The sequence below is a fragment of the Lucilia cuprina genome, chromosome 5 (assembly GCF_022045245.1).
Source record: "Lucilia cuprina isolate Lc7/37 chromosome 5, ASM2204524v1, whole genome shotgun sequence".
Classification (NCBI taxonomy): Eukaryota; Metazoa; Arthropoda; class Insecta; order Diptera; family Calliphoridae; genus Lucilia; species Lucilia cuprina.
Genome location: NC_060953.1, coordinates 37,958,375 through 37,985,091, shown reverse-complemented (window position 1 = coordinate 37,985,091; position 26,717 = coordinate 37,958,375). Strand labels below are relative to the sequence as shown.

Here is a 26,717-nt window from a genome sequence, read left to right as displayed (position 1 = left end):
GCTAAGCTAAGGGTCTAGTAACTAGACTCTAGTCTTTGAACAAGTACATACATTAGTTTAGAAACTAGGATAGGAACTAGTTTATACACTAGCCTTTAAATTATTCTCTGAACTTGTCAGTTGACCAGTCTATGGATCAGTCCATGGACTAGTTTATGAACCAGTCTATAAACTAATCTTAGAAAAATTTGTGGACTAGTCTAAATACCTGTCTATATACTAGTCTAGGGGCCATTCTATGGACTAGTTTATGGGTTTAGTCCAGAGACAGGCCTATACACTTGTTTAGGATTTGGTCAAGATTCTACACTTTTAACTATTCTATAGACTAGTCTAGCGACCAATATATAAGCTAGTAAATAGACCACTTTATGGATTAGTCTATGCACTAGTCTTTGTAATAGCCTTTGTACTAATCTTTATACTATTATATGGACTATTGTAATGATTAGTCTATGCACTAGTCTATTCCATAGCTTATGAACTATAGTAGGGAAAAATCTATAAAATTCCTTTTAAACATGTCTGATCCATTTAGGTTATCCCAAAGGGTATAGTCTATGAACAAGTACATACATTAGTTTAGAAACTAGTCTAGGAAATAGTTCGAACATTAAGCCAATCACTAAGCTTTAAATTAATCCCTGATATTGTCTGTTGACCAGTCTATGGATCAGTACATGGGCTAGTTTTTTAAACATTCTATAAAATTTGTGGACTAGTCTAAATACTGGTCTATAGACTAGTCTAGGGGCGATTCTATAAACTAGTTTATGGACTTGAAGGGTTTAGTCCAGGCACAGGTCTATACACTTGTTTAGGATTTGATCAAGTTTATACGCATTAAACTATTCTATGGACTATGTAGTCTAGCGACTATAAGCTAGTAAATATACCACTTTATGGATTAGTCTATACACTAGTCTTTGTACTAGCCTTTGGACTAATCTTTATATTATTATATGGACTATTGTAATGATTAGTCTATGCATTAGTCTATTTCATAGCCTTTGAACTATTCTAGGGACCAATCCATAAAATCCCTGTAAACATGTCTGATCCATTTAGGTAATCTCAAAACTTCTCCCCTGTAAACATGATTGGTGTATATGATCCATTAAGTAGTCTTATGGAATGCAAACAGAGATCATGTTGATTTTTTTTAGAAATCAACTTGATCCATAGCCTTCATAGCATAAGACTATGTAGCTGATCATGTACTACCATGGAAGTTAGCAAGGAGTGAGTAGTTTAAGAATTACTCTGACTTTTTTCATACAAACCTATTTTGCATTTCAATTCGAATCGAAATTTTCTCCGTTTTGCAACTTTGGTATAAGGCATTTCGATTCGACTATCCGTCACATAAACAACAACTTACATAAACATAGGTACGATCGCAACGCAGAATACACACATTCGTAAAGCATTGAAAGGAAATGGTATTACTTGTTCGTTTTCTTACGATTCAGTTTTTGGTTCGAATATCTTTTTTTGATCGTTTCATAACTGAATGCGTAAAAGTAATCGAAATGCAGAATAGGGGTGATTATATATATTTTCACAATATTTGAATTTGACCAGCCCTAGTCCTTTTAGGGGTACTTTTTACATGCGTCTGTGGAGTTGTCTCCACTTTTGCAAGGTTACGATTTTAGGTCCGATTATTTAGACCACTCTAGGGAATATTTTATGATCTAGTCTTTAAAGTTTGGAGTAGTCAACAGACTTTTCTATAGACTTTATACTAGATAGAAAGATGTTCAATAAACTAGTATTATTCTATGCGCAAGTCTAGCGATTAGTCTTGACTCATTCAATCACTATTCTAATTTGAGGAACAAATCTTTGGACTAGTTTAACAAATCCTTGGTCTAGTTCATATATATACATATATGCAGGTACAAGATCTAATATATTGTACTATATCGAACTAATTTGTTTACTAGTTTAGGGACTAGACTGTGAACTTATCTGTAGACTATTTGTGGAATATTTTCGTGGGTCTATTGCAGTATTCTTTAAAGTCCTATAATTTTAAATAGCACTAACGTTCCCATGTCTGGTTGCTATTTAAAACTTATTTAATTAATAGCTCGATTTCAAATCTTGTTAAAACTTCTCAAGCTTTCTTTCTCTCTCTCTCTCTCTATCTCTCTTTTTTTACTCAGACCATAAAACTCACCTTCACCTGCGAAATATTATTGTAATTTTAATATTATTTAATTAAAAAAAAAAATTAAAAAACATTATGAATTATTTCTATAAAACTTAAGTTATTAATCATTATTAATTTAATAATAATAAATTAAAACTTGACACATTTTTATTTTAATTATCTTGACAGCAATAAATATTATTTTTTAATTAATTAATTTTCTTATTTAACACACTATTAATTATGTGTAGAGTTAATTTCTATATTTTAAAAATTTATTTTAAAACATAAACTTATTTGTATAGTTTAGTTAAGTGCATTTGTTTTTTCTTTTAAGTTTAAATTTTAATTTATTTCGTTTAAACTTTTCTCATTTAAATTTCCAATATTATTTTATTAATTATTATTTTTTTAGTTTTAATTTATTTGTAAAAAAATATATAAGAAAATGTGAAAACAATATCAACATGAAAAAAAACTATAATAATCAATGTGAGTTATAAATGTGCTTTTTGTTAAAATAAAATAAAAATGATTTTATTATAAAAAAATAAATAAAGAAAGAAAAAAATGCAAATGTTTAATTTTTAAATGTTTGAGTTTAGGGGATTTCAAAACGAACAGGAAATGGGAATATTTTAATTTTCAAAACAAAATTTCATAGATTAACGAATTTAGCTTCAGTTATAACCAAATTTTAACAGATAGCATAAGTATTTCCTAAATTCTACTTATTCTAAAGTTTCCTACTGGGTATTTAAGAAACTTTGAATGTATGAATGAAATCAAGTGACAGCTTGTGTTAAAAACTAATGTCAAATGCAAATAGTTAATTAATTACAAAAGTATGCTAAGTAATATTTACTCATATACAATCAAAATCTAATCAACTACAAGTGTCTAAAAGTGTTTTATTTACATAGACTAACTATATCAAATATAAACTATTTATTTAGTAACTTTCGCTGAAATATATCTTAAACATAATAGTAATAATAACAAAACATATATTTTCTTATTGCTTTTTATCTTTATTAACGCATAATAAACAAATTTATTGAGAATTTTTTAAATTTTCAAATATCTCGAAACTTTAGAATACATATTATTCATCAGTTTGTTAATGAGATTAGACGGAACGTGTTGGGAAAGTTATTCAAATTTAAAATAAATTACCAGGAAAAATAAAAAATAAAAAAACTTAACAAAAACATCTTAAAGTACAACAATAATAATGTTAATTGATCATAAAATATTAAAAACAATTACCGTGCGTAAATAAAAAATAAATAAAAAAATGAATTTAAAATTTAACATCACCTTCTTATAGATTCTCTTGGCTATTGTTAAATTAGGAGTTACCTCTTTAGTGGGCACTTGTAATCAATGTTTTGCTAGCAATAATATTGCCTGTTTAGATGAAACACATTTTGCCACTTGTTTCCAAGGTTCACCCACTTCGACCATAACAAAATGCCCAAACAATCGCTTTTGTACGGATGATGTTCTTATATGTCATTCCACACCGGAGGGTTTTTCACCTATTTGTCATCATGATAACTGTAATGATTGTGAGGCTACTAATGGAATTTTTTCTTGTCTAGATGAGACTACTTATGGTTATTGTTTTGGTGGTAATACTCCGCTAAAGGGTACTTTACGTTCGTGTCCAAAGGGTTATGTTTGTAATTTTAATTTTCGCGAAGTTTGTGTACCGATGGAGACACATGAGGTAAATATGAATGTTTAATAAAAGTTTAATAATAAGGATGATTTCATACATAGATAGATAGGGAGTTAGATGGATAGATAGATAAATAGATAGATAGATAGATAGATAGATAGATAGATAGATAGATAGATAGATAGGTAGATAGATAGATAGATAGATAGATAGATAGATAGATAGATAGATAGATAGATAGATAGAAAGATAGAAAGATAGAAAGATAGATAGATAGATAGATAGATAGATAGATAGATAGATAGATAGATAGATAGATAGATAGATAGATAGATAGATAGATAGATAGATAGATAGATAGATGGATATATAGATAAATAGATAGAAAGAAAATGTAAGTTAGATAGATAGATAGATAGATAGATAGATAGATAGATAGATAGATAGATAGATAGATAGATAGATAGATAGATAGATAGATAGATAGAAAGATAGAAAGATAGAAAGATAGAAAGATAGATAGATATATAGATAGATAGATAGATAGATAGATAGATAGATAGATAGATAGATAGATAGATAGATAGATAGATAGATAGATAGATAGATAGATAGATAGATAGATAGATAGATAGATAGATAGATAGATAGATAGATAGATAGATAGATAGATAGATAGATAGATAGATATATAGATAGATAGATAGATATAGATAGATAGATAGATAAATATATAGATAGATAGATAGATAGATAGATAGATAGATAGATAGATAGATAGATAGATAGATAGATAGATAGATAGATAGATAGATAGATAGATAGATAGATAGATAGGTAGATAAATAGATAGATAGATAGATAGATAGATAGATAGATAGATAGATAGATAGATAGATAGATAGATAGGTAGATAGACAGATATATAGATAGATAGATAGATAGATAGATAGATAGATAGATAGATAGATAGATAGATAGATAGATAGATAGATAGATAGATAGATAGATAAATAGATAGATAGATAGATAGATAGATAGATAGATAGATAGATAGATAGATAGATAGATAGATAGATAGATAGATAGATAGATAGATAGATAGATAGATTGATTGATTGATTGATTCATTGATCGATTGATTCATTGATATAAACCTAATATGTATACTCTTCATCAGCCATCTTGCGCACTTAATACACCTTCAACAACTCCAACCACAACAATTACAACAGAAATCAGTACAATACCCATCGAGTCCACAACAGACACAACTACAAATGATCAGACATCAACTACAACAGAAATAACCACGGACTCAACAACGGAAATAACCACAGAATCTACAAACCTACCCACAACGCAGGAAACGGAATCTACAACAGAAACAACAACTGAACTAAGCACAACATCTACAAGCTCGAACCCGCCAACTACGATAAAACCACGTGATCCCAATACAATTTGTGGAGAGATTGGAAAAACGGGTTATTTTAAATCGGACGATCCGACATGTCAAGAGTAAGTATTATTTTCTAAATGTTAAAAAACGTTTATTAATATTTTGTTTTTATTTTTAACCATTTATTTCAGATATGTCTACTGTTATCTTTTATCGGGACAATATTTGGGTTGGGTTTACTATTGTGATGGTTACTTTAATGCCGCTACGCAAAAGTGTCAAAAAACAAGACCTTTAGATTGTATTGCTTATTAAAGTTGACTGATTGCCGTAATGATTGTTGAAATTTAAGAACAGTTGTCCGGTTTATGATCGGTGCATAGTCTATGCGAACTATCGTAGTATTGTCCGCTTGGGCAGAGTTTTAATAGTCCTTTTGGTTTATCATTCATATTAAAACATATTATGAATCTAGAATAAGAAAAAATACAATACATATTAAACATAAATTGATAATTAAATAAATTTTTTATTTGGACTTCTAGAAAAAATCTTGCAAAATCCATTAATTTCAATGATATGATTGTATGATTTTTCTAAAATTTTAAATAAACTTCGGATGTGTTGATTATTATCTGATGATCGTTTTGAGGATATTTCTATTAAACTTATGTTAAGTCAAATAAATTCATTAGAAATCACACCCATTTTGTTGAACAATTAATCAGCATATTTTTTTATCGAAACAAAAGAACTGTTAAGTCATTATTAAAAGTTCAATATAATGAATGTATGAATGTATAGTCGGGCATAGCCCACCATATGATATCCTAAATGAGGCTTCATATAGGAGTATAGGTCAAACATTGGTCGATCCTCGGTAAATTTGGGAAAAGGATATATTTTTAAATAACAGTTAGCTTTGTTGAGTTTCATTTCGATACAAATTGTTACAAGTAAATTTGTTTAAGACATTTTTTGAAGTAGGGTTTATATGGGGCTAAGGTCAAATAAGGGCCGATCATTACGAAAATCTGCAGTGTGCCAATTTTAAAAGAGATAATAGTTTATTTGACGTAATTATTGCATAAAAAGCAAAGACCAAATCGCTTGGTACGGTTGTATGGGGGCTAGGTGAAATAATGGACCGGTTTCAATTATTTTCAATAGGCTTTGTTCAAGTGCCAAAAACATACTTCGTCCAAATTTTATCAAATTATCTTGCGGCCTGCACCCTGCGCACAAGGTTTACATGGACAACCAGACGGACAGACGGACGGATGGACATGACTAAATCGACTCAAAAAATTCTGAATCGATCGGTATACTTTTAGGTGGGTATTGGAGCAATATTTTTATGTGTTACAAACATCAGTACAAACCCACTATAGTGATGTATGGTATAAAAACTTACTTGGTGCAGGATTTATCACAATCATATGGAAAAGTTCCTATAGTACGCTGTCCACAGATCTTATCAAAATCATCATCACAAACTGCTTCGATTTGATAAGCAGCAACTAAAACTAGACACTATAATACAAAAAATTTATTATATTTTTATATAAAAAAATATATATAGTTCTTACCATTAACAAAATAAATGTCTTCATATTTTTTTTATTTACTCAATAGAAACGATCAGTTAAATTATATGAGTCCAAATGTTAGATAAATTTAAGTAACATTCGATTTTATATCGTATCCATAGAAAAATTTGCTCTATATTTATACAGATATGTTAACAAAAATAGCATAATGTATAATTGAAAATGTGATTTTGTACATTTATGAAAGATTAAATTGTGGATCAAGTGACGGGGTAGTAAGGCGTATTTGCACATGTTGATAAGGTTTTACTACGCAATACATACTAATACAATTGAAGTGTTCATATTTATAAAATTTTATTACTGTAAACAGATTTTATGGTAAGAAAACATATAGAAAGAAATTTGTTTTCAAAATAAAAAAATTTTCTATATCTATAATTATGTATTTAAAAATATGATTCCATATAATTTGGGTGCAACTACTTTGCGTAGTTAAACAGAAAATTTCCTTTAAAAAAACATTTTCAATTTAAAATTAAACAGGAGTAAACCGCTGGCCCTGTCGTGGTCAAACAAAAACCCCTATTTTAATCGAAAATTACCAGTTTTGTATTTAGTTTAGAGTAAATATATAAAACTTCAAGATATTTGCCACGGAAACTTTATTAATACCTAATATACTATACTTTTTCGACGTATATTTTTTAGCTCTATCCTAGCAAAAATAAAATGAAGTACTTCCAAAAGAATAACATTTATCACCACTTCAAAAGTAGCACTAAGTGAATTTATTTAGCTTATGTGGAAGTGATGTTTATTAACTTTCAAAGAAGCGAAAAGAATCCAATTTTGTTTAAAATTTAAGTTTTTTTTCTTTTGTACTAAAAGTTTTTGCTAAAAGTTTAGCTCTCAAAATCGATAATAAATATTTGACAATTGGCATATACTTTATAGTTTATAGTCATTTTAATAGTATATTTTCATTTTGAATTGAATTCTGTTCTCTGCTGCTTTACCAACACAAATATAACTATGGTAGTCCATGGTAGTATGTGTTTGAGCACTATGGGAGTTGATCGATAAATCCGTATAATTTATTTATGTTTATATTATTCAAGTCAATTTAGTTGTATTCAATAATAATACAATTTCACTTCCTAAAAACTTCAAAAAAAAAAAAAAAAAAAAAAAAAAAAACAGTGAAAATGACTTTAGATGTACCTCAGTACTTCCATAGCGTAAATTCTACTTCTTTTTTCGCTTCTTTGGAAGTTCTTTTTTTTTTGCTAGGATGTAAAACGGTCCTACCGTTTTGAAATTTTCAAAAATTGTATCAAAGTTATAACCTACAATAGAGATTAAAGCCAACAGATATACATATCTGAAAACATAGTTAGTTAGTAAGTTAGTTAGTTAATTAGTTAGTTAGTTATTTAGTTAGTTAGTTATTTAGTTAGTTAGTTAGTTAGTTAGTTAGTTAGTTATTTAGTTTTAAAAGAGGATGTATATACATCAAATACGAAGAAATACACCTAGGCCTCTATCGGCCCTGTTGTGCGCTCCTTAACCAGTGCCTGAGGTGGGAATCGAACCCACCTCCTCCGGTCTACCAGACTAGAACACTAACTACTAACCTACCTGAGGCCATTTGAAATCATAACAAATTTTATAAAAAGGATGACTTCACACTGTCAAACCGCTTTGATTATGGGAAAAATAGGGTTTTTTTTCAAATACTAGGAAAATATATCTTGATAACGTAATATGTTGAAGAAATTCTGAGCTCTGATTGGATTGTATGCAATCATTTATTTTGTTTACTATATCCAGTATTGTGACCTCCGGTAGGTTAGTGGTTAGAGTTCTAGTCTGCTAGGTGATGGGTTCAATTTCCACCTGTGGCACTGGTAAAGGAGCGCACAACTGGCTCGATAGAGGCCTAAGTGTATTTCTTCGAATTTGATGTACATACGTACATCCTCCTTTCAAACTAACTAACTATATCCAGTATTACCACTTTAATTTAGTTCTAAAAGTTGCAGTACATAGTTTTTTTAACCAATTATAAACTGTACCTCGTATATGGCGATTAATATGAATACAAATTTGAAAAGAATGATAAGAATTTAAAAATATTTATATTTTTATACCATCTTGGGTCTAGAGTCGAATGGGGCGTGATTATTACTTCAATTGGTATTAGCCTTAATGTTTATACTAGTGGCTTCCCTGTCACGTAAATATCTACATATATACTAGGGTTATATAAATGGACTTTCGAATAATCGAACAATCGACTTTTTGTCGAAAAAAGTCGAAAAGTCAACTTTGGAAATAAAAGTCGAAAAAATTCGAAAAGGCGAAAAAAGACGATAAGTCGAAAAAAGTGGAATAAAGTCGAAAACACGAACATAGTAGAAAAAAGTAAAAAAAAATTAAGTGGAAAAAAGTCAAAAACTCTAAAATAATCGGAAAAAACTCGGAAAAGAAATAAAAAAATAGTCGAAAAAAGTCGAAAAGTTGGAAAAAGTCTAAAAGTCGACTTTTAATTAAATGAATAAAGTCGAAAAATCGACTTTTCATAAAATGCAAAAAGTCGAAAGGTCGACTTTTAACTAAATGCAAAAAGTCGAAAAGTCTGACGGGCAAACAAACATGACTTAAACGTCTCAGAAAGTTATTCTAAGTGTTACAAACTCATAACAACTTCCCCACTTTGTTGATGTAAGATATAAGCTCAAGAGCCCTATTCGTCTGTATGATAGCTATGTTAAATATTGAACCGATTTTAACTATTTCTAATAGGCTTACATGTAAAATTCATCATAGCTTGAAAATTGCGACCGTAACTTTTGAATATTCCTACAGTGATTCTCTGTCGATTATGAATAGGTCATACTCATTTGTGTTTTAGCACGAAACCATACAATAGTATTCACCTAATCCCCATTTAAATTCTAATACCCCGAATGGTAATTCATAAAGATCATAAAGAAGTTTTTATTATTATAATATGGCCAATTATGAACAATAATTCCCCGGAAGTTTATTCTCTTTTGCATACTTTATGTATAGAAGAGGTAAAAAACTCCTTTGAAATTTCTTATTCAGAATAGTCGTGAATGTGTTTTTATTTCCAGTAAAACTAATATAAATAATTTAGTAATTAATTAGTCTTAAATATACTTAAAATTTGAAAGTGTGTCATAAAGTTATATGCACACATCTGGTTTAGGAGCTGAGCAAAATTTAGCACCGGGAGGAAAATATTGCCCTAATTGACAGTTCTTTTTTATGCCAGCTAACGAGGTTCCGGAAATGTAGCACACAACGAAGCTGTAATAACAATAAATAATATATTTAACAATATTTTCTAAAAATACATTTAATTACTTTAAATCTGATAAAACTATGAAAAGTTATATTTAGAAAATTGTTACTTACGTAGTACAAGTGGGATCATCTGCATAAAATGAACCAGTAGTAGCAGCATCCTTACAAATAGTATCAGGATCGCGAGGTAAAGATGGGACTGTTGGCGTTGATGTTGTTGTTGTAGATGGAATCTCTGTCGTAGTAATTATAGAGTCTGTAGTAGTGGTTGTAGGATCTGTAGTTTCGGTTACAGGTTCTGACGTTGTTGTTGATGATTCAGTTGTCGATTCTGTATTAGAGGTTTCTGTTGTAGTCGTTGTTGTAGATGATTCTGTAGTGGAGGTTTCTGTTGTCGTTGAATCATCATTTGTAACACAACTTGGCTAAAGATTATTGAAAATAAAAAACTTAGTATTATAGCCTTTTTGACCAGGAGGCCAAATATAAACATACCTTGCTAAGATGACTTTCTGTACAGAAACCATCTTGACTATAAATATCACAAACGGTATCCCCCAGACAATACGAGACATCTGCACCTTCAACAGGTTTATCTGCGCCATAGCAAAAAGCAATTGTTGTCTCATTTACACATGCATAGACATTATTTTTGTTACAAACACCACATTGATTTGAATTGCGAACACATGTAGGCTTGGCCTCAGGCAGAGGATAACAGACATTAGGATCGGTCGTGCAAACATGATTTTCAGGACATGTTATGAAATCTTCAGTGGGTATGCCTTATAATTTAAAAAAAATATTTAATTTCTAATTTGATGAACAAGTAAAATCATTTGATTACCATTTATACACAAAGAAAATACATTTTCCTTATGACAGGCCACATTATTTGAACTTTGACACACATCACAATCACTCTGAACACAGGCCACACAAATCACTAAAATAAACTTAAGTAAACTGTGTATTTAATCGTATTTTGAAAACTATTTTAAAGATTTTTACCAATTTTTTAATTAATATTTTCATTTTATTTTTTTTATAAAATTCAATATTTGGGGGTGAAATTTCTTTAATATTTGTTTTAATGTTTCTTTAATAGTGTCGCAGATTATTCTAATTCAAATTTTAACACACATACTGTCTTTTATAATAGTTTTGATTAGTTATCTTACGTTTATCTTTATGACTTACACGAAATTTCGCACTATATTAATAGTAGTCTGTACATATGCGTAATATTTCAATGCCAAGAAAATTTTGATGCCAAAATTAGTGGGTGAATTGTTAAGTTAATATTAAAACTACATGCCTGTGATTTGCTAAACATTCTATATATTAATCCTTCAGAATATATAAATATATTTTATTTATTAACGATTAGATGATTTTAGGAAGAAGATCATACATATATGCAAGCTTAGTATTACAAAATATAGATCTATTAATGAATACTTATGTATTTACAGATTTTGCCTATTTTAAATAAAAACAAGTATGAATGTATAGTCGGGCGTAGCCGACCATATGATACCCTACACCAGTCAGTATGTATGATAAATTGGGGATTATTTAAAAAAATAAAGCATTTGGTTTGTTTTTTTTAACTTTATTTCGGAATATTTTTACTTTTTTTTGGCAAAGGGCTCAAGGGGGAGGGCTCAAAGGGGAGTAGGGCAAAATATGGCCCTATCCTTAAAAATGTTGGTAGGGGGAGTTAAGTCTTCTTCAATATTATTTATGTAGAATTTAAAAGTGTTATTAGTGTTTGTAAGTGAATTTTGACCTTTAATTCATTTTCTGAAGGGGAGTTTGTATGGGGGATAGGGTCAAATGAAGCCCGATCATTACAAAAATCGGTAATGCCATTTAAAGTTCTATAAAACTAAGTTTTGTCGAATTTTGTTAACATAATAGATCATTTAAATTAATTATAAGCCAAAAGGCCCTATTTGGGGGGTACGGTTGTATGGGGGCTAGTCAAAATAATGGACCGATTTTAACCATTTTCAATAGGCTTCGTCCTTGGGCCAAAAGAAGCGTGTGTGCCAAATTTCATCCAATTATCTTGAAAATTGCGACCTGTACCTTGCGAACAAGGTTTACATGGACAGCCAGCCGGTTGGTTGGTTGATAGAATCGAAGAAACCCCGTTTTGACAGGACCACTCCAGACTCGTCAGATGTTGTATTTGTAGTATTAGATCCAGTACGTAGCTGTAAGAAATCTGGTTAGATCCCAGCAAAAAATAATTGATGTCATTCTTTACAAACGACATCTTAATCACATCTAAAAATGCGATTATGTATTTTTTGCTTTTATAAACCAAATATTTTCTTACAAATAAAAACCCAGTTAAAGCATCCGGACTTAATTTCATCAAAAGTATTAATGGTCTCCACCAGAAAAAAGTTTTAGAGTTTTAATGGTCTCCACCAGGTTATATCGTGAGTATTCTATGGTATCATAATCTCACTCTGAGGTAAAACGAAAGCACGCGGTCAATGAAGACAACGCATAACATAGAACAGTTATACGAAGTAGTGCATTAAATTAATGCGGGGTTAGGAGTGTACATCAAACTTTTGTAAAAAACCAATGAAATTAACATAAGCATGTCATTGAACGAATTTGGTTTATTTTTGAAATCCAAATATCGGATTTTTATTGCATCTATGAATAAGATTAGATGTAGTTCATAGTTGTCAAAAATGAACAACATCCCTTCCAAAATTGGAAGTACTTCAAGTATGTTATTTGTGTTGAAAATTCTACTTCTTTTTCTTCACTTTTTTTGCTGGGATATGAAGTGAGTGCCAAGGAAGAGGTTTCTTTTCTCGGCCAGAGCAGGGCATTCACAGAGGAGATGAAAGACCGTTTCTTTTTTTCCCTGTCTTTGCAACTGCGACAATGATCATTGAAAGGGAGACCAAGCCGACTTGCGTGACTGCCTATTACCTAATGTCCTGTTATTACTGCTATCAGCCTACTTCGGTTTATAAGGTGTCGTGTGCGCTTCTCATTGAAGGAGGGCCACACTAACTTGGCACCTTTACATGTGTCTAGGTTATTCCACCTATTTTCAGCCTTTTGAAGAAAGAATCTGAGGATATTTCTACTGAAACGGCGTCGGAAATGTCAAGAGCAGATCCCGTTCTGGCAAGCTCATCTGTCTGTTCATTACCGTAGTATTCCCTATGCACAGGGACCCAAACAAGGGTACTGTCAGACAGGCGACCAGCATTGACAGATCCTTCTTGCATTGTCTAACTAATAGGATATAGTAGTATAAGGGTTTAGTGAGAGAAGTGCCGCTTGAATATAGACAAAGATTTATGTTGCAGGACTGACATAAGAGAAGATAGGTTAGATTGTTTGCAGAATTCATACTACATCAAATCCGAAGAAATATACATAGCCTGTTGTGCGCTTCTTTTCAAAGAAAAACTAGTAAGAAGTTATAGTCGGGCGAGGCCGACCATATAATACCCTACACCTATATACGAATAAAATGTGAATTAGTTTTCATAATAAAGCATTTAAGTTGAATTGTACCTTGCCTCAGATATAGGTACTCAAGCCATTTATTGTTTAATAAAACTGTGAATATTAAAGTAAAATTTTAAAGGGGGCTTTTTATAGGGGCTAGGGTCGATTGATGCCCTATAATTATAAAGTTCATGAGTTTCATCAAGACCAGTATAGGACTTGGTTTTGCAGCATTTCAATGAAATTTGCCATGTGCCAAATTTCTTTGAAATATCTCCAAAATTGCGACTTGTAGTTTGATTACAAGGGCTGGAGTTCTCTAATGAAGACCCAGAAGCAGAATATATGGTTAACCAAATCATAGCTTCCAGACAGAAGTACGAGCAATAACGGAATGCGTAAATTGGATTAGAATAAATATGGCGCCCACAGCGCTTAATATATTTACCGACAGCCAGAAGGCAATTAAGTCGATATCAGGAGATAAATCTAAATCTATGGCCGTATTGTATTTTAAGAAAGCTTTAACTGAATACTCTCCCAGAGGTAAGGTTGTGGGTGATGTGAACCTTACCCACTCGGGAATAGTCGGTAACGAAAGAACGAATGTAATAGCTTAAAAGGCAAGGGAGCTCGAGGCAGTTAACCTGACAAACGCAAAACCATTCGACGCAACAAATGCAGAACTACAAATATAGGTGAGAGAATCCCATAAGATATCTTGGAATAATGAAACAGTGAGTAGAACCACGAAAATCCTATGGGGCGACCCTGATGAGAGCAAGATGAAAAATCTTCTCAGAAAGAGCAAGTCTGAAGTTAGTATGATAGTATATATAGTAAGATTCTTAGTAATTACCTTCAGGAAACTGAGTTTCTGAACACTGAAAAATAATTCATTCAGTTCCTTTTTTCTCATGATAAGGGGAGCACAACAGGCCCTATTGTGGCCTAGGTGTATTTCTTCGGATTTGATGTAGTATTCATTACATTATATAGTAAACATTAACTAATAACCAATTACTTTTAATTGTAATTATCGTTTTAATTAATTGTAATTTCGGTGATTAATTTATCAAGGAAAGAGATTTTGAATCGAATTTCAGTCAAGTTAAAGTGATTTCGTAAAGGGGTTCTTATATGGAGGTTAGAACCAACTTCTTAGTGCATAAAAATAACTGGGTATGTTTTTTAACTATTGCTCCATAACCAAACAACATTTTGATTTAATTTTTCATAATTTCCAACGGGGTTACTTACTATAAAATACTATTTGATGAATAATTCTAAGTAAAAAATAAAAACAAATTCAATTTCATTATCACTTTTAAAATATGTCATATCTTTTAACACATCAGATAATTTTAGTTACTTAACATAGAAGTTAATAAATTTGTCTACTTTTCCCTTAGATATTTTGATCCGACTAACAAATAAGATATTTTATTGACTTTTGTTTACTTACCCAACAAAAACTTAGTAATGACATGTAGTTAACCTAATAATGACTTACACATAATGATCGTGCGTGTTGTGTATACGACAGTGGATAACACTACAACCCGATAACTTCTTATTTTTAATGATTTATTTAAATAGTTATCTCTTAGTGAGTGTTGTAAGCACATGGCTCTAATGACATTGCTGTTAAAGTGTAATGAGTTAAAATGCCAATGAGTAAGTAATACTTTTAATAGCTTTTTCAATTAAAGACTTTGCAATATAAGTTTTTGCTGGGTATATTCGAATGAATGTATTAGAATATAACTAAATGTGAAAATTTTATTACTTTATATATTTCCTGAGAGCAAAGTTTACGAGATTATAAATCTTAAAAGTAATGTTGTTTTACTTCCTTTAAATATAATTAAAAATGTATTAAACTAATAAAAAAATTTACAAGATTTAAATTTGTGGATACATTGTCAAGTCATCGTAATAATTAGTGATTTACCTACAATCAAAGCAATCGATCTATTGATTGATTTTGTCATTCCCTTTATAAGACATCGAAAAATTGATCATAGTTCAAAAGTTTACTGGACCTTTTTAATTTATTAGATAATTTAGTCATGCCTGCAAAAAATAGAGACTACTATGCCCACGCTTGTAAAGTATAGTAAACACAGGTTATATATGACATTCCTCTTATGTATATGTCAAAATTTACTACTATAACAATGTGATATCTTGGAATTATGGAAGTACATGATTTGCAAAATGGTCCCATGTAATGTAGACTATTAATTATGGTACACATTGGACTAATAAACAGATCATTTAGCCTAATAATATTTACTAGAAAGTAGTTTTGGAATCACCTTAATAGGTCACGTACTTCAAACATGTTTGCAGGGCCGTCCATACGTTTGTCTGGTGAAAACACGATACACAAGAAAGCTAGAGGGCTCAAATTTTGTACAATTACTCCTTATAGATACGAACAAAATTCTTTGCCAAGTATCGGTCTATAACTTACCCTAGATAAATTCATAATTGAAAACGTCGTTAAGATATATAACTGGTCAAAAATACATGTTTAGTGATAAAATTTAAAACAAACCTGACAAATAGCAAACATAATCTGAGTATCAAATTTTGTGAGAACCATAAATTTCATGGGAACAAAAATTCCCTACAAATTAGATAAAGACAGGTTCAGAATTGGCCCTAGAGAAAATTAAGTTATAACTCATAACTGGCTAAATATATTACCAGCAAAAGGTCACTAACACGATTGAACATAAACAATAAGTATATTATACAACAAAAGAGATCGCATACAATCAGATATTTTTATTTAATATATTCAATCATATATTATATTAATACTACTATGCACAAATATCTGGCTTAGGCGCTGAGCACTTATCTGCACCTGGCGGAAAATATTGATCCTTTGGACATTTTCTAATTAATCCACGAATTGCGTTGTTCATTTCGAAGCATAAAATGAAACTGTAAAAAAGAAAAATATAAGATCGAGAAATATGAAATCCTAATTGTGGAAGACTTTTGACAAAAGTTCTATATTATATGTACTTACGTCATGCATTTTGGATCGCCTGCATAAAAGGAACCAGTTGTTCCCGCATCTTTGCAAAAAATGTCAGGGTCGACGGGACCAGAAGGTTTAGTTGTTGTTGTACTTGTTGTTGTCGGTTCTGTTGTAGTGGTGGTGGTCGATTCAGTGGTTGTGGTTGTTGGTTCGGTAGTTGTGGTTGTTGGTTCCGTTGTAGTAGTAGTAGTAGTTGGCTCCTTTGTTGTTGTAGTAGGTTCTGTAGTTGTAGTTGTAGGTTCAGTTGTTGTAGTAGTTGGCTCTGTAGTTGTGGTTGTCGTAGTTGGCTCAGTTGTAGTTGTCGGTTCCGTAGTGGTTGTAGTTACCTCAGTAGTAGTAGTAGTTGGTTCTGTTGTTGTGGTTGTTGTAGTTGGCTTCATAGTGGTTGTAGTAGTTGGTTCCGTGGTCGTTGTAGTTGCTTCAGTAGTTGGCTCTGTAGTTGTGGTTGTCGTAGTTGGCTCAGTTGTAGTGGTTGTAGTTGTCGATTCCGTAGTGGTTGTAGTTGCCTCAGTAGTTGTAGTAGTTGCTTCTGTACTTGTGGTTGTTGTAGTTGGCTCCATAGTTGTAGTAGTTGTCGGTTCCGTGGTGGTTGTAGTTGCCTCAATAGTTGTTGGCTCAGTTGTTGTTGTGGTGGTGGTTGTAGTTGCCTCAGTAGTTGTAGTAGTTGGTTCACTTGTAGTGGTTGTCGGTTCAGCAGTTGTAGTTACTGAGCCCGGATCATCGTAATCATTATCATTTGGATACGTTACACAACTTGGCTGAAACATTTTAATTAAATATTTAATAAAGTTTTATATCAAAACTTTCCCTCCAAAACATACAAACCTTAGCCAAATAACTTTCAGTACAAAATCCTTTTGTACTGTAGATATCACAAACAGTATCTCCTAAACAATAGGAAACATCAGCACCTTCAACTGGTTTATCTTCACCATAACAAAAGGCAATTGTCGTTTCATTTATACATGCGTAAACCTTATTCTCACTGCATACACCACACAAATGGGTGTGACGCACACAACTTGGCTTGGCTTCGGGCAGGGGATAACAGACATAAGGATCGGGAGTGCAAACATAATTTTCAGGACATGTTATAAAATCTTCGGTGGGAACACCTGTACAATTTTAAAATGTTTCTTTAACTCTGTTATAAATTAAGTTTAAAACCTTAACAAACCATCAATACATAACGAATATTCGTTTTCCTTATGACAGGCGACAAAATTTGAACTTTGACACACATCACATTCACTGCGTATTCCGTTAACGCATAATAAAAGTATGATCTGAAAAGTGGAACATTTTTAAATTTGATTTCTTTCTAAATTTTTTATATTTTTTACCACTTTTAGTATAAAAATCTTCATTTATCTGCTTTTTGCTAAAATTTTAACTTTAAGTAAAAATTATAGAAAATTTCACAAGTTTCTTTTAGAACACCACAAATTTGTATAATTTAAATTTAACATATCATCTATCTTTTATAATAATATTTTATTTTATCTTATTTTTGTCTTTCAATTTATCTTTATGATTTAGTTATACGATTTCTAATAGTGTTATTTTATATTCTTGTTTGAAAATCGCAAGAGTATAACGGAACTCAAGTGACAAATTTGATATAATTCACACATTTTAAGTTTAAGTGTTAAGTAAATAATAATTATTTATAGTAAATTTATGTAGAATATTAAGCAAATTTTTTAAAAAGCTTATTTAGGCAATTTGCTACACATTTAAGTAACATTAAATCAATTAAATGTATAGACAAGTTCTTTAATCCATCGATCGCTATCCTTAAAAATTAATCAAATGGATGCCCTCGAAATACGAAGTGATCACAGCTTTTCCTTTTAGAGATTTACTATTGTTTTTCCTTAGTGTACCCTAGGATATACGTAAACTCGGGGAGCAAGAGAGTCTATTGTGATTTGTTTCAAGAAATAACAAAATTAAATAGAAAATGTTTAATCTTCTGATTCTAGATCCCCTTCGTCTTAATAAAACCTACAAATGTTTCCATGTCTATAAAGATTTCATTGACTTCCTGTCTAGTTATAGTATTCTATTTGCTTTGGCATCCGCCTTTGGTCACAAGATCTGGCAATCACAAGATTACAGAAAAAGAAGAAAAACAAGAGTTGTTCTTTCACAAGTGAGAACGGTAAGGAGAAATAGGCTCAACGCCTACTAGTCCCGTATATACAGCGCCGTCCCTAATATTTATATGTCCAACATGTGGAACATGGGGACCTCATTATACCCACCACCACTAAATCAATTTCCAAACCACCCTATAGAAGTAGCACAATTTCTTGGCTTGGACTTAAATATAGAACCCCGGGTTTAAAAATTATATAGTTTAAGTTGTTACAACGAGAACTGCCATCCATTATGCTATGTTAGGATCTGTTATTAAAGTCTCAGGTATATTTTTACCAATCTAATGGTAAGAATCTTACAGGAAACTTGATAAATATAAGAAAATCATTCAAACAACACGCCTAGAATATTTTCTTCATCTTAGGGCAGGTTTTTCAGATAAAGATAAGCTTAGAACCTTCTCCGAGAACATCTTTCCTTTTCATCCCTATGTTTTTGCCAATGGCATGCTGTACACTTGAAACATCGTCCGCCACGGAGGCCAAGGTACCCACCTTCGTCTGCACCGTAACTGCACCTGCAGTTACGGTGTACCCACCTGCACCGTAACTTTCATCTTTTTATTTTTCATGTTTTTTTCCCAGTTTTTTGGTCAGCGGGGAATATAATATTCTCATGTGGTGTACAATCTGTAATGTACACCACATGAGAATATTATATTCCCCGCTGACCAAAAAACTGGGAAAAAAACATGAAAAATAAAAAGATGAAAGTTACGGTGCAGGTGGGTACACCGTAACTGCAGGTGCAGTTACGGTGCAGACGAAGGTGGGTACCTTGGCCTCCGTGGCGGACGATGTTTCAAGTGTACAGCATGCCATTGGCAAAAACATAGGGATGAAAAGGAAAGATGTTCTCGGAGAAGGTTCTAAGCTACCATAGCCTTTAAATATAGGTAAGGGTTCCGAATCTGAATCCTCAGATGATAATAACAACACCATTATAGCAAATCCCAAAAAGGATGAAGTAGAGCAAATGGTGAAACAGGTGAGTGATAGCATAGCTAAACTACCTATTACTAAATAAAGACTATTTGGAGCAAAAAGGAGGAAGTTAAAAAAGTTACTTCATGAAATCATAGTTAGTCAATCCAACGACTTTCCAAAGGAAAAGTCAGACTTTATTACAAGATCTAAGGCAAAGAGGATCAGGTCTCCCTCAAGTCAGAATCCTGAGAGTAAGGGTGACAACTCCAAGAAAAATATTCCGAAGACGACCACGTCGGCGAAATCAACCTCGAAAGTACGGTAATCCGACAGCCAAAATTCCAATAGACCAACAGAGTAAGGTAAAAGATGGCCTCCGGTAGGTTAGTGGTTAGTGTTCTAGTCTGGTAGACTGGAGGTGGTGGGTTCGATTTCCACCAGAGGCACCGGTTAAGGGGCGCACAACAGGCCCGATAGAGGCCTAGGTGTATTTCTTCAGATTTGATGCATATATGTACATCCTCCTTTCAAACTAACTAACTAAGGTAGAAGATCTGGTGAACAATAAGATTACAATAGGGAGCGTGAGCTGCGAGTTCAGCATGTGTTAGCACCCTAAAGAACTTGGTGGAAAGTATCCCTCCTCCCTGGGACGGTGCTAAGCAGGGACTACACATAAAAGGATGTGGCAGTAAACTGAGTAATGAACATTTATTGGAAATTCTTGGTGGTGAAAATGCTGAGCTGGTCGTGGAAAAATGGGACGTCTTTTACAGCAAAGAAGAACCTGAGGGAAATTTATTTGTAATAGTTATCGACCAGATGCAAAATGTACAATATAACAGGATTAGATTATATCGCTATTACAAAGGTAATCTTTCTCCGATGAAATCGGGTTCCAATTTAAATGCATGTAAGATATGCGATCGCATGACCGGACACAATTATTAAACAGAAATTGTTGACAACTGTGAATTATTGGTCCCATAAGGGCAAATACATAAAGGTGATGGCTGTTAAACGGATCGCTCTTACCTAGGACACAAGACTGTTCTGGGGACTTATAATTTCCGTCATCAAGAAGAGAAATGCACCTCTCAGAAATGATACACAGTGAGAGATTGAATGTAATTGCAATAAAGGCAAACAGAGCTTAAGGAAGTTAACCTTTCAAATGCAAATGACGCAACGAGGTTTGAAGGATTAAAGAACTAGTAAGTAGATCCACTAAGGGATCAAAATGAATAAGTCCGATGTCAGTATAATCTAGTTTCTACTACTAAATTAACTTTTATGTTTTCTCTTCAGAATCGAATATTAGTATGAGATAAAAGTGATCACTTATTTCTATTCATAACTTTGAAAAGCTAAACTCGTAATGAACATGGCTTAAGTATTTACTAAACAAACCGATAATTTAATGAAACAATAGCTCTTTTTCAAATATTCGATATACATATAAATGATCTTTTATTTGTTATTAATTTTATATATGTATATATATTGTAATATGTATAATATAATTTTTAATTAATTTTAAAGTAATTTCCATATAATTAGTTTCACTTAAAATATTCTTATTAAACAATACAACAATAATTTTTGCTTTTTGTGTGTGTGTGTGTTCATGATCATTTGATCGCAATATTTAGTTTTAGATTAAATTTTAAACTATGTATTTAGAAAAAAAATGTTAAACAAAAAACAATATATGTATAATTGTGTAAATTGTATATTAAATATGATAATTGCAAAGAAAAATTATTGAAATTTATGTAAATATTTAAAATTGTTAATAATATAATTGTTAATGATAAGAAATCATAATAATTCTAATGTTAAAGTTGCTACATATAATCGTTGCTGATATCTTTTTGAAAAATCATTTTTTTATTTAGTTTTCGCTTGATTCTTTTCCATTTTGTTTTTTAATCAATCCAAATAGATCAATCGTTATATATAAAAAATAAAAATGTTCAATACTTTGTTTTTGCACGTGATTACTGAGTAATTGGCGTTTTAATTTTCCCTTTTTTTAATTTATATTATGCCTCTTCGATTACGCTAAAAATAGTTATAAATTTCTCTTTTTTTAAGCTCTTGGGCTTTTTTCTTCCTCATCGACTGCTCATAGTGTAAACCACATAATAAACTGTAACAGCTTATAAACATTGACAATAGGAAATTTCCATTTCTTTTCGTTGATCCTTTTGCGATTCGGCACTAGGCTGGGATAATGTACTGGTTTTGATATGTGACAATTTGTGATGACAGTGCCGCCAGGATAGGACACCGAAACAGCATCACCATGTTTAACGCCATCACAGTCCATGACTTCAAGAGATTTATTAAAACATATGCGTATTTCTTCCAAATAACTCACGTCATTTTTACTATCGTACAAACAGTGTATGGAAGGATTTTTACCTAAACCATTTACCAGAGCTGCATGTAAGGCCACCACAGTGTTATTCGAATCAGGATGTATGCCAGCACTGCCTAAAATATTCGACAACAAATAATCTTCACGCCAATTAATGCCTTGTTTAAAATATTTCAATTCATTGTTTAATTCTTCTAGAGTGGCGGCACATGTACCATGTTTAAGCCATTCATGTTTCCACAACCAATCACCCTTCGATTCACCATCAATGTCGGGCCAATATTCATTTAAACTATCCTTAATTTTGTCCAATGCATTGGGATCGAAATCTGCAGATTTATTACAGAACGAAGGACCAAATTGTCCAATTTTTGTTGGCCACACTCCGTGTATAGTCCAGAATTCTTTTTCGCTGGGTAATTTACATTCGTGATTTTTATCTTCTTCTCTCCAGTGATAACAAGTTGTAACAGGCCATTGTTGTGTGAAAATCAACAGATCCCATTCATGGTCTTCAACATTTTCACGTGGGCTCAATTCGATGTCCAAATCATCTCGATATTCCGATGATGTTAGTTCATCCGAAAAGAATATATTTTGTTTAATCTCTCTTAGGCGGCTGATGGTTTCGGGTGGTAAATCAGCATTGTCAATGGATGCGCTAAAAATGGAGAAGAAAATCGTTATTTGGTTGGGATTAAATTAAAAAAATAATAGGCACATTATTATAGTTTTAATTGGATTTTAAATGTTTTCAAAGTTTTGTTAAGTTTGTCATCAGTAGGAACAGGATCAAAATTCTAGGAGAGTAAATATCCTATGTTTAAGTGCGGGTTTCTTACTCATCAGTTAAACTAGGCTTAACTTGCTGTTAGATTAAACTCGGAACAAATTTAGGCGGACTTTAACCGATAATTGTGTTTTTTAGTTTTAGATTTAAGCAAAGTTAACTTTGTTAGTATTGCCAAGTTTTCACTCAAAAACATAAACAATAAACAGCTGTTTTTTGCAAACAATACTTTTGTAAAATGGAAAATTTTGAAAAAAATGTTAAATAACTTGAGTTTAATTGGCCAATTAGACTCAGTTAAACTAAGATAATAAGTAACTATACTGATAAATGAAAAACACGAAACATATATTAAACCAGGTTTAACCAAAGAATGAAGATTATCTTTATCAGAAAAACTCGCCCTAAGTCAATTTCTATAGTCCAAATAAGAATTTATGAATAACTTTTTCAAATGTTTGAAATTTATTCGAAATTTGTTATGTTATGTTCTAAAAAATAATCTCCAGATCTTGTGATACATATTACCTTATTTAGGGTACATGTTTTTTTTGCAACTCAAAAGTTTCTGTCTTTGTTCTATTTACGAGTATGAATCAATGCAATGTGATAAGAAATTTGTCATCATTTGTTTGCAATCGGACCCCCCAATTAGTCGGAATCAATTTTTTAAAACATTAATGTTAATGACAAAAGCTATTAGTTGATACAAAAGGCCAAAATATTGCATTTAATAATTTGAATTTTTGTCCAGCAAATTATGATAATTATGAAAAAAATACACAATAAGGGGATTCCTAAAAACATGTGCGCAAACTTGCACATTTGCAAAAAAGGTTATCTGTAGTATTTAGAAAAGAAAATTTAGTTTGAAAAGACTAGTTCTAATGGGAAATCAAATGTATGTGTAAACAATTATTAAATATTTATTAAATTTAGTAGTAGGGTGACAAATTGACAGAAATATTATATACATATCCCCAAATCTTATATATTTTCACTCGGTCATATATCGATATTACTATGAAAATCAGTCAGATATTTCACTTAGTTAATAGACTAGTAAATTAATTTCGATTAATAAATGGACCAGTTCATAGCCTGGTTAATAGAACAGTCCATAAAAAGTCAATAGACTAATTTACAATTAAGGCAATAGAGTAGTTCTTAGTCTAGTTAATAGTCAACAGGTTAGTCCACAGCTTAGTCGATACAATAGCTTTTAGATTAGAAGTGCACAATAGACTGACCAATATAATAATCAATACACTAGTTCAAAACCTAGTCCATATAATAGTGAGAAAACTAGTTAATAGACAAATCAAAACACTAATCTACAGTCTGTTCAAGAGAGTAGTCCATAGTCTAGTCAAAGTTTAAAAGACTAGCCCTAATCAATAATTTTGACAATAGTTTAGGCCTTAAAGTAAATAATTGACTAGTCTATATACTAATCAATATGTTAGTCCATCTATTAGCAAATACATTTAATATGGTCCGAAAGTATCAAACTCCATATGAATACAATTCATTCTCAAAAGCAATGCTGTCAAATTCCATTTAAAAACAATTCTTTGCCAAAGCGAATTCTTCCTCAAATCCGGCGCTATCATACTCCATATTTATACAATTCCGACACAGTCATTATCCATATTTAAACAAATTTTCTGAATTCTGAATTTTCTGAATTTTCCGGCAAAATAAAATGACGTATAAGTTCCTGATTAGTAAATAGACTAATCCATAGGCTAGTCAGTCAATTAGAATTATCTAGACAATAGAATAGAACATAGACGTGTCAATATAATAGTCCATAAGCAAGTCTTTAAACTAATCTCTATATTAGACCATAGAAATCTTCTGATAGGTTTAAAAAGAAGTTACTAGACAAGGCTGTAATATAAAACGGAACAATATTTACCATATTATTCATATACAACATTTCATTTAATAAATAAGGTTTAAAAAACAAAATTTCCACACGAGTTTGTTCGAATATCAAGGCTTTATTTTTGATAGCCATCCTAATGTTTACGATAGCATTTGAAGATTTGTTTGTTATTCTTTATTAAATTTAAGAATTTTTGCTTATACAACAAACAAAGGTGTTTTTAATATTCTTTTTATTTCTAATAATATATATATTTTTAGAAGTAAATTCAATTTTTGTATTTTTTTGTTTGTTGGCATCACCCGGCTGCCTACATTCCCCTATTTCAGTCTATTTTCTGCGTTATTCTACTTATTTTGTTTTATTTTTGTTTTTTTTTACTTACCTGAACACCAACGAACCACCTAATGAAGTCAACCAGAAAATAGCAAATATTTCCCAGAAATTTCTAAACATTTTCAAATGATGAAAGGTAGTAGAATAATTAAAATAAAATTGTTAAACAATTAAACTGTTAAAGTTTCTAGGGTTTGTCTTTTTTTATTTAAAACATGTTTACTGAAAATTTCGAAATTTTTTTCTCCTCAAGGTTTTTTATGCGGCACTGACTGAGTTCCTTTCCTTTTTTCCCAACAAATTGTTGACACTCGTAGTGTTGTTACTAATAATTTGTTTAGCTATGATTTAGTAATTTATTATTGTTTAGTTTTGTTTTATTTAAATAATATTTATAAAACGTATACTGTTTTATAATCAGCTTATAATTTTATTTGCTATTGTTTTATTTGTTATATTATAAACTAGATTTACGATTTCTAATGGAATTATAATAAAGAATTATTTTAGTTATTGTTACTTTATTAAGTTTTCTTTTTTTTTTATACAATAATTGCAGTCTTTTTTCTATTTTTTTGTTGATAACACAATAATAATTGTATTTTTTATTTAGTTTTGCTTCCTTTTCTCTGCTATTACGTCTGAAATTAGTTTGACTATTAAAATATTTTTTTGCTTTATTTGTTTTTTTCTTAATTTTTTCTGTTTTTTACTTTGTTGTTATTTTCGTTGTACTATTTTTGTAGGTAAAACATGTCAAACTGCTGCTAAAATTGTTTTATCTTTTCTTTGATTCTCTGTACGTCATTATTGTGTTGTTAGTGGTGTGTTTAGCGTTATAGTCTTCTTCTTTTTAGCATTAGTTAATGCCGCTCTAATGTCAACACTAGAGGGGTTCACATAAATAGAAGAACATCAAAAGATACGTTAAGTTATTTTTAATAATCATAAGGCTTGGGAAAAATGCTTATAACTTGGCGATATTTTGACCGATTTTAATGTCTTGAAAAGGTAATCGAATGTAGATTACAATAGATAAAGGATTATTTTAGTTCCTTGGCAAAATTTGATTCTTTTAAATCTTTTTGTTTTGAATAATTATACATACATACAAAGTTGGCAACCGTTTTGAATGGGTGATAAGGTAGCGGTATCGGTATTTTGACTTATTTCAGTATTGGTATTTGAGGGTAATCGTTTTTTTTGGCTTATTTCGTTGTTGGTATATTAGCGTTATCGGTATTTTAGTATTGGTATTGTAGCGGTAACGGTAGTTGTGCTGAAAAGGTATTATAGCGGTAACGAAAGCTTAGCGATAACGGCTTAGCGATAACGGTTGGCAACCTTGCATACATATTATCGCTAAAATACCATTACTGAAACACCGTTGCCGAAACAATCCTTGATACTTTTATAAAAGTAAACAAATCTTTAAATCACCAGGGTTTCGAGATATCATGTCATGTAATTATTTAGCAAATAAAGTTATAACAGCGCGAAGATATGTTTTTTTTATAAATTTTGTTATATTATATAAATAGTCAG

General features: G+C 31.1%; 3 protein-coding genes across 3 annotated transcripts; 1 reads left to right on the top strand and 2 right to left on the bottom strand.

Moving 5' to 3' along the window:
- The first annotated feature begins 1,096 nt into the window (after positions 1 to 1,096).
- On the top strand, positions 1,097 to 5,571 carry LOC111678879 (mucin-2-like). Its single transcript, XM_046952458.1, has 4 exons — positions 1,097 to 1,105; positions 3,489 to 3,890; positions 5,017 to 5,363; positions 5,436 to 5,571. Exons 1-4 carry the CDS (start codon positions 1,097 to 1,099, stop codon positions 5,557 to 5,559), a joined length of 882 nt encoding a protein of 293 aa, XP_046808414.1. The 3' UTR covers positions 5,560 to 5,571.
- On the bottom strand, positions 5,405 to 18,060 carry LOC111678886 (mucin-2-like). Its single transcript, XM_046952457.1, has 12 exons — positions 18,027 to 18,060; positions 17,861 to 17,969; positions 17,509 to 17,798; positions 16,672 to 17,441; positions 16,466 to 16,583; positions 11,142 to 11,174; positions 10,978 to 11,086; positions 10,626 to 10,915; positions 10,242 to 10,555; positions 10,022 to 10,133; positions 6,659 to 6,777; positions 5,405 to 5,715 (listed from the first exon to the last, which is right to left on the bottom strand). Exons 1-12 carry the CDS (start codon positions 18,048 to 18,050, stop codon positions 5,592 to 5,594), a joined length of 2,412 nt encoding a protein of 803 aa, XP_046808413.1. The 5' UTR covers positions 18,051 to 18,060; the 3' UTR covers positions 5,405 to 5,591.
- Positions 18,061 to 21,703: 3,643 nt separating this feature from the next.
- LOC111678883 (ribonuclease Oy) lies at positions 21,704 to 25,925 on the bottom strand. The gene is made up of 2 exons (XM_023440325.2): positions 25,222 to 25,925; positions 21,704 to 22,816 (listed from the first exon to the last, which is right to left on the bottom strand). Exons 1-2 carry the CDS (start codon positions 25,290 to 25,292, stop codon positions 21,901 to 21,903), a joined length of 987 nt encoding a protein of 328 aa, XP_023296093.2. The 5' UTR covers positions 25,293 to 25,925; the 3' UTR covers positions 21,704 to 21,900.
- Positions 25,926 to 26,717: the final 792 nt, after the last annotated feature.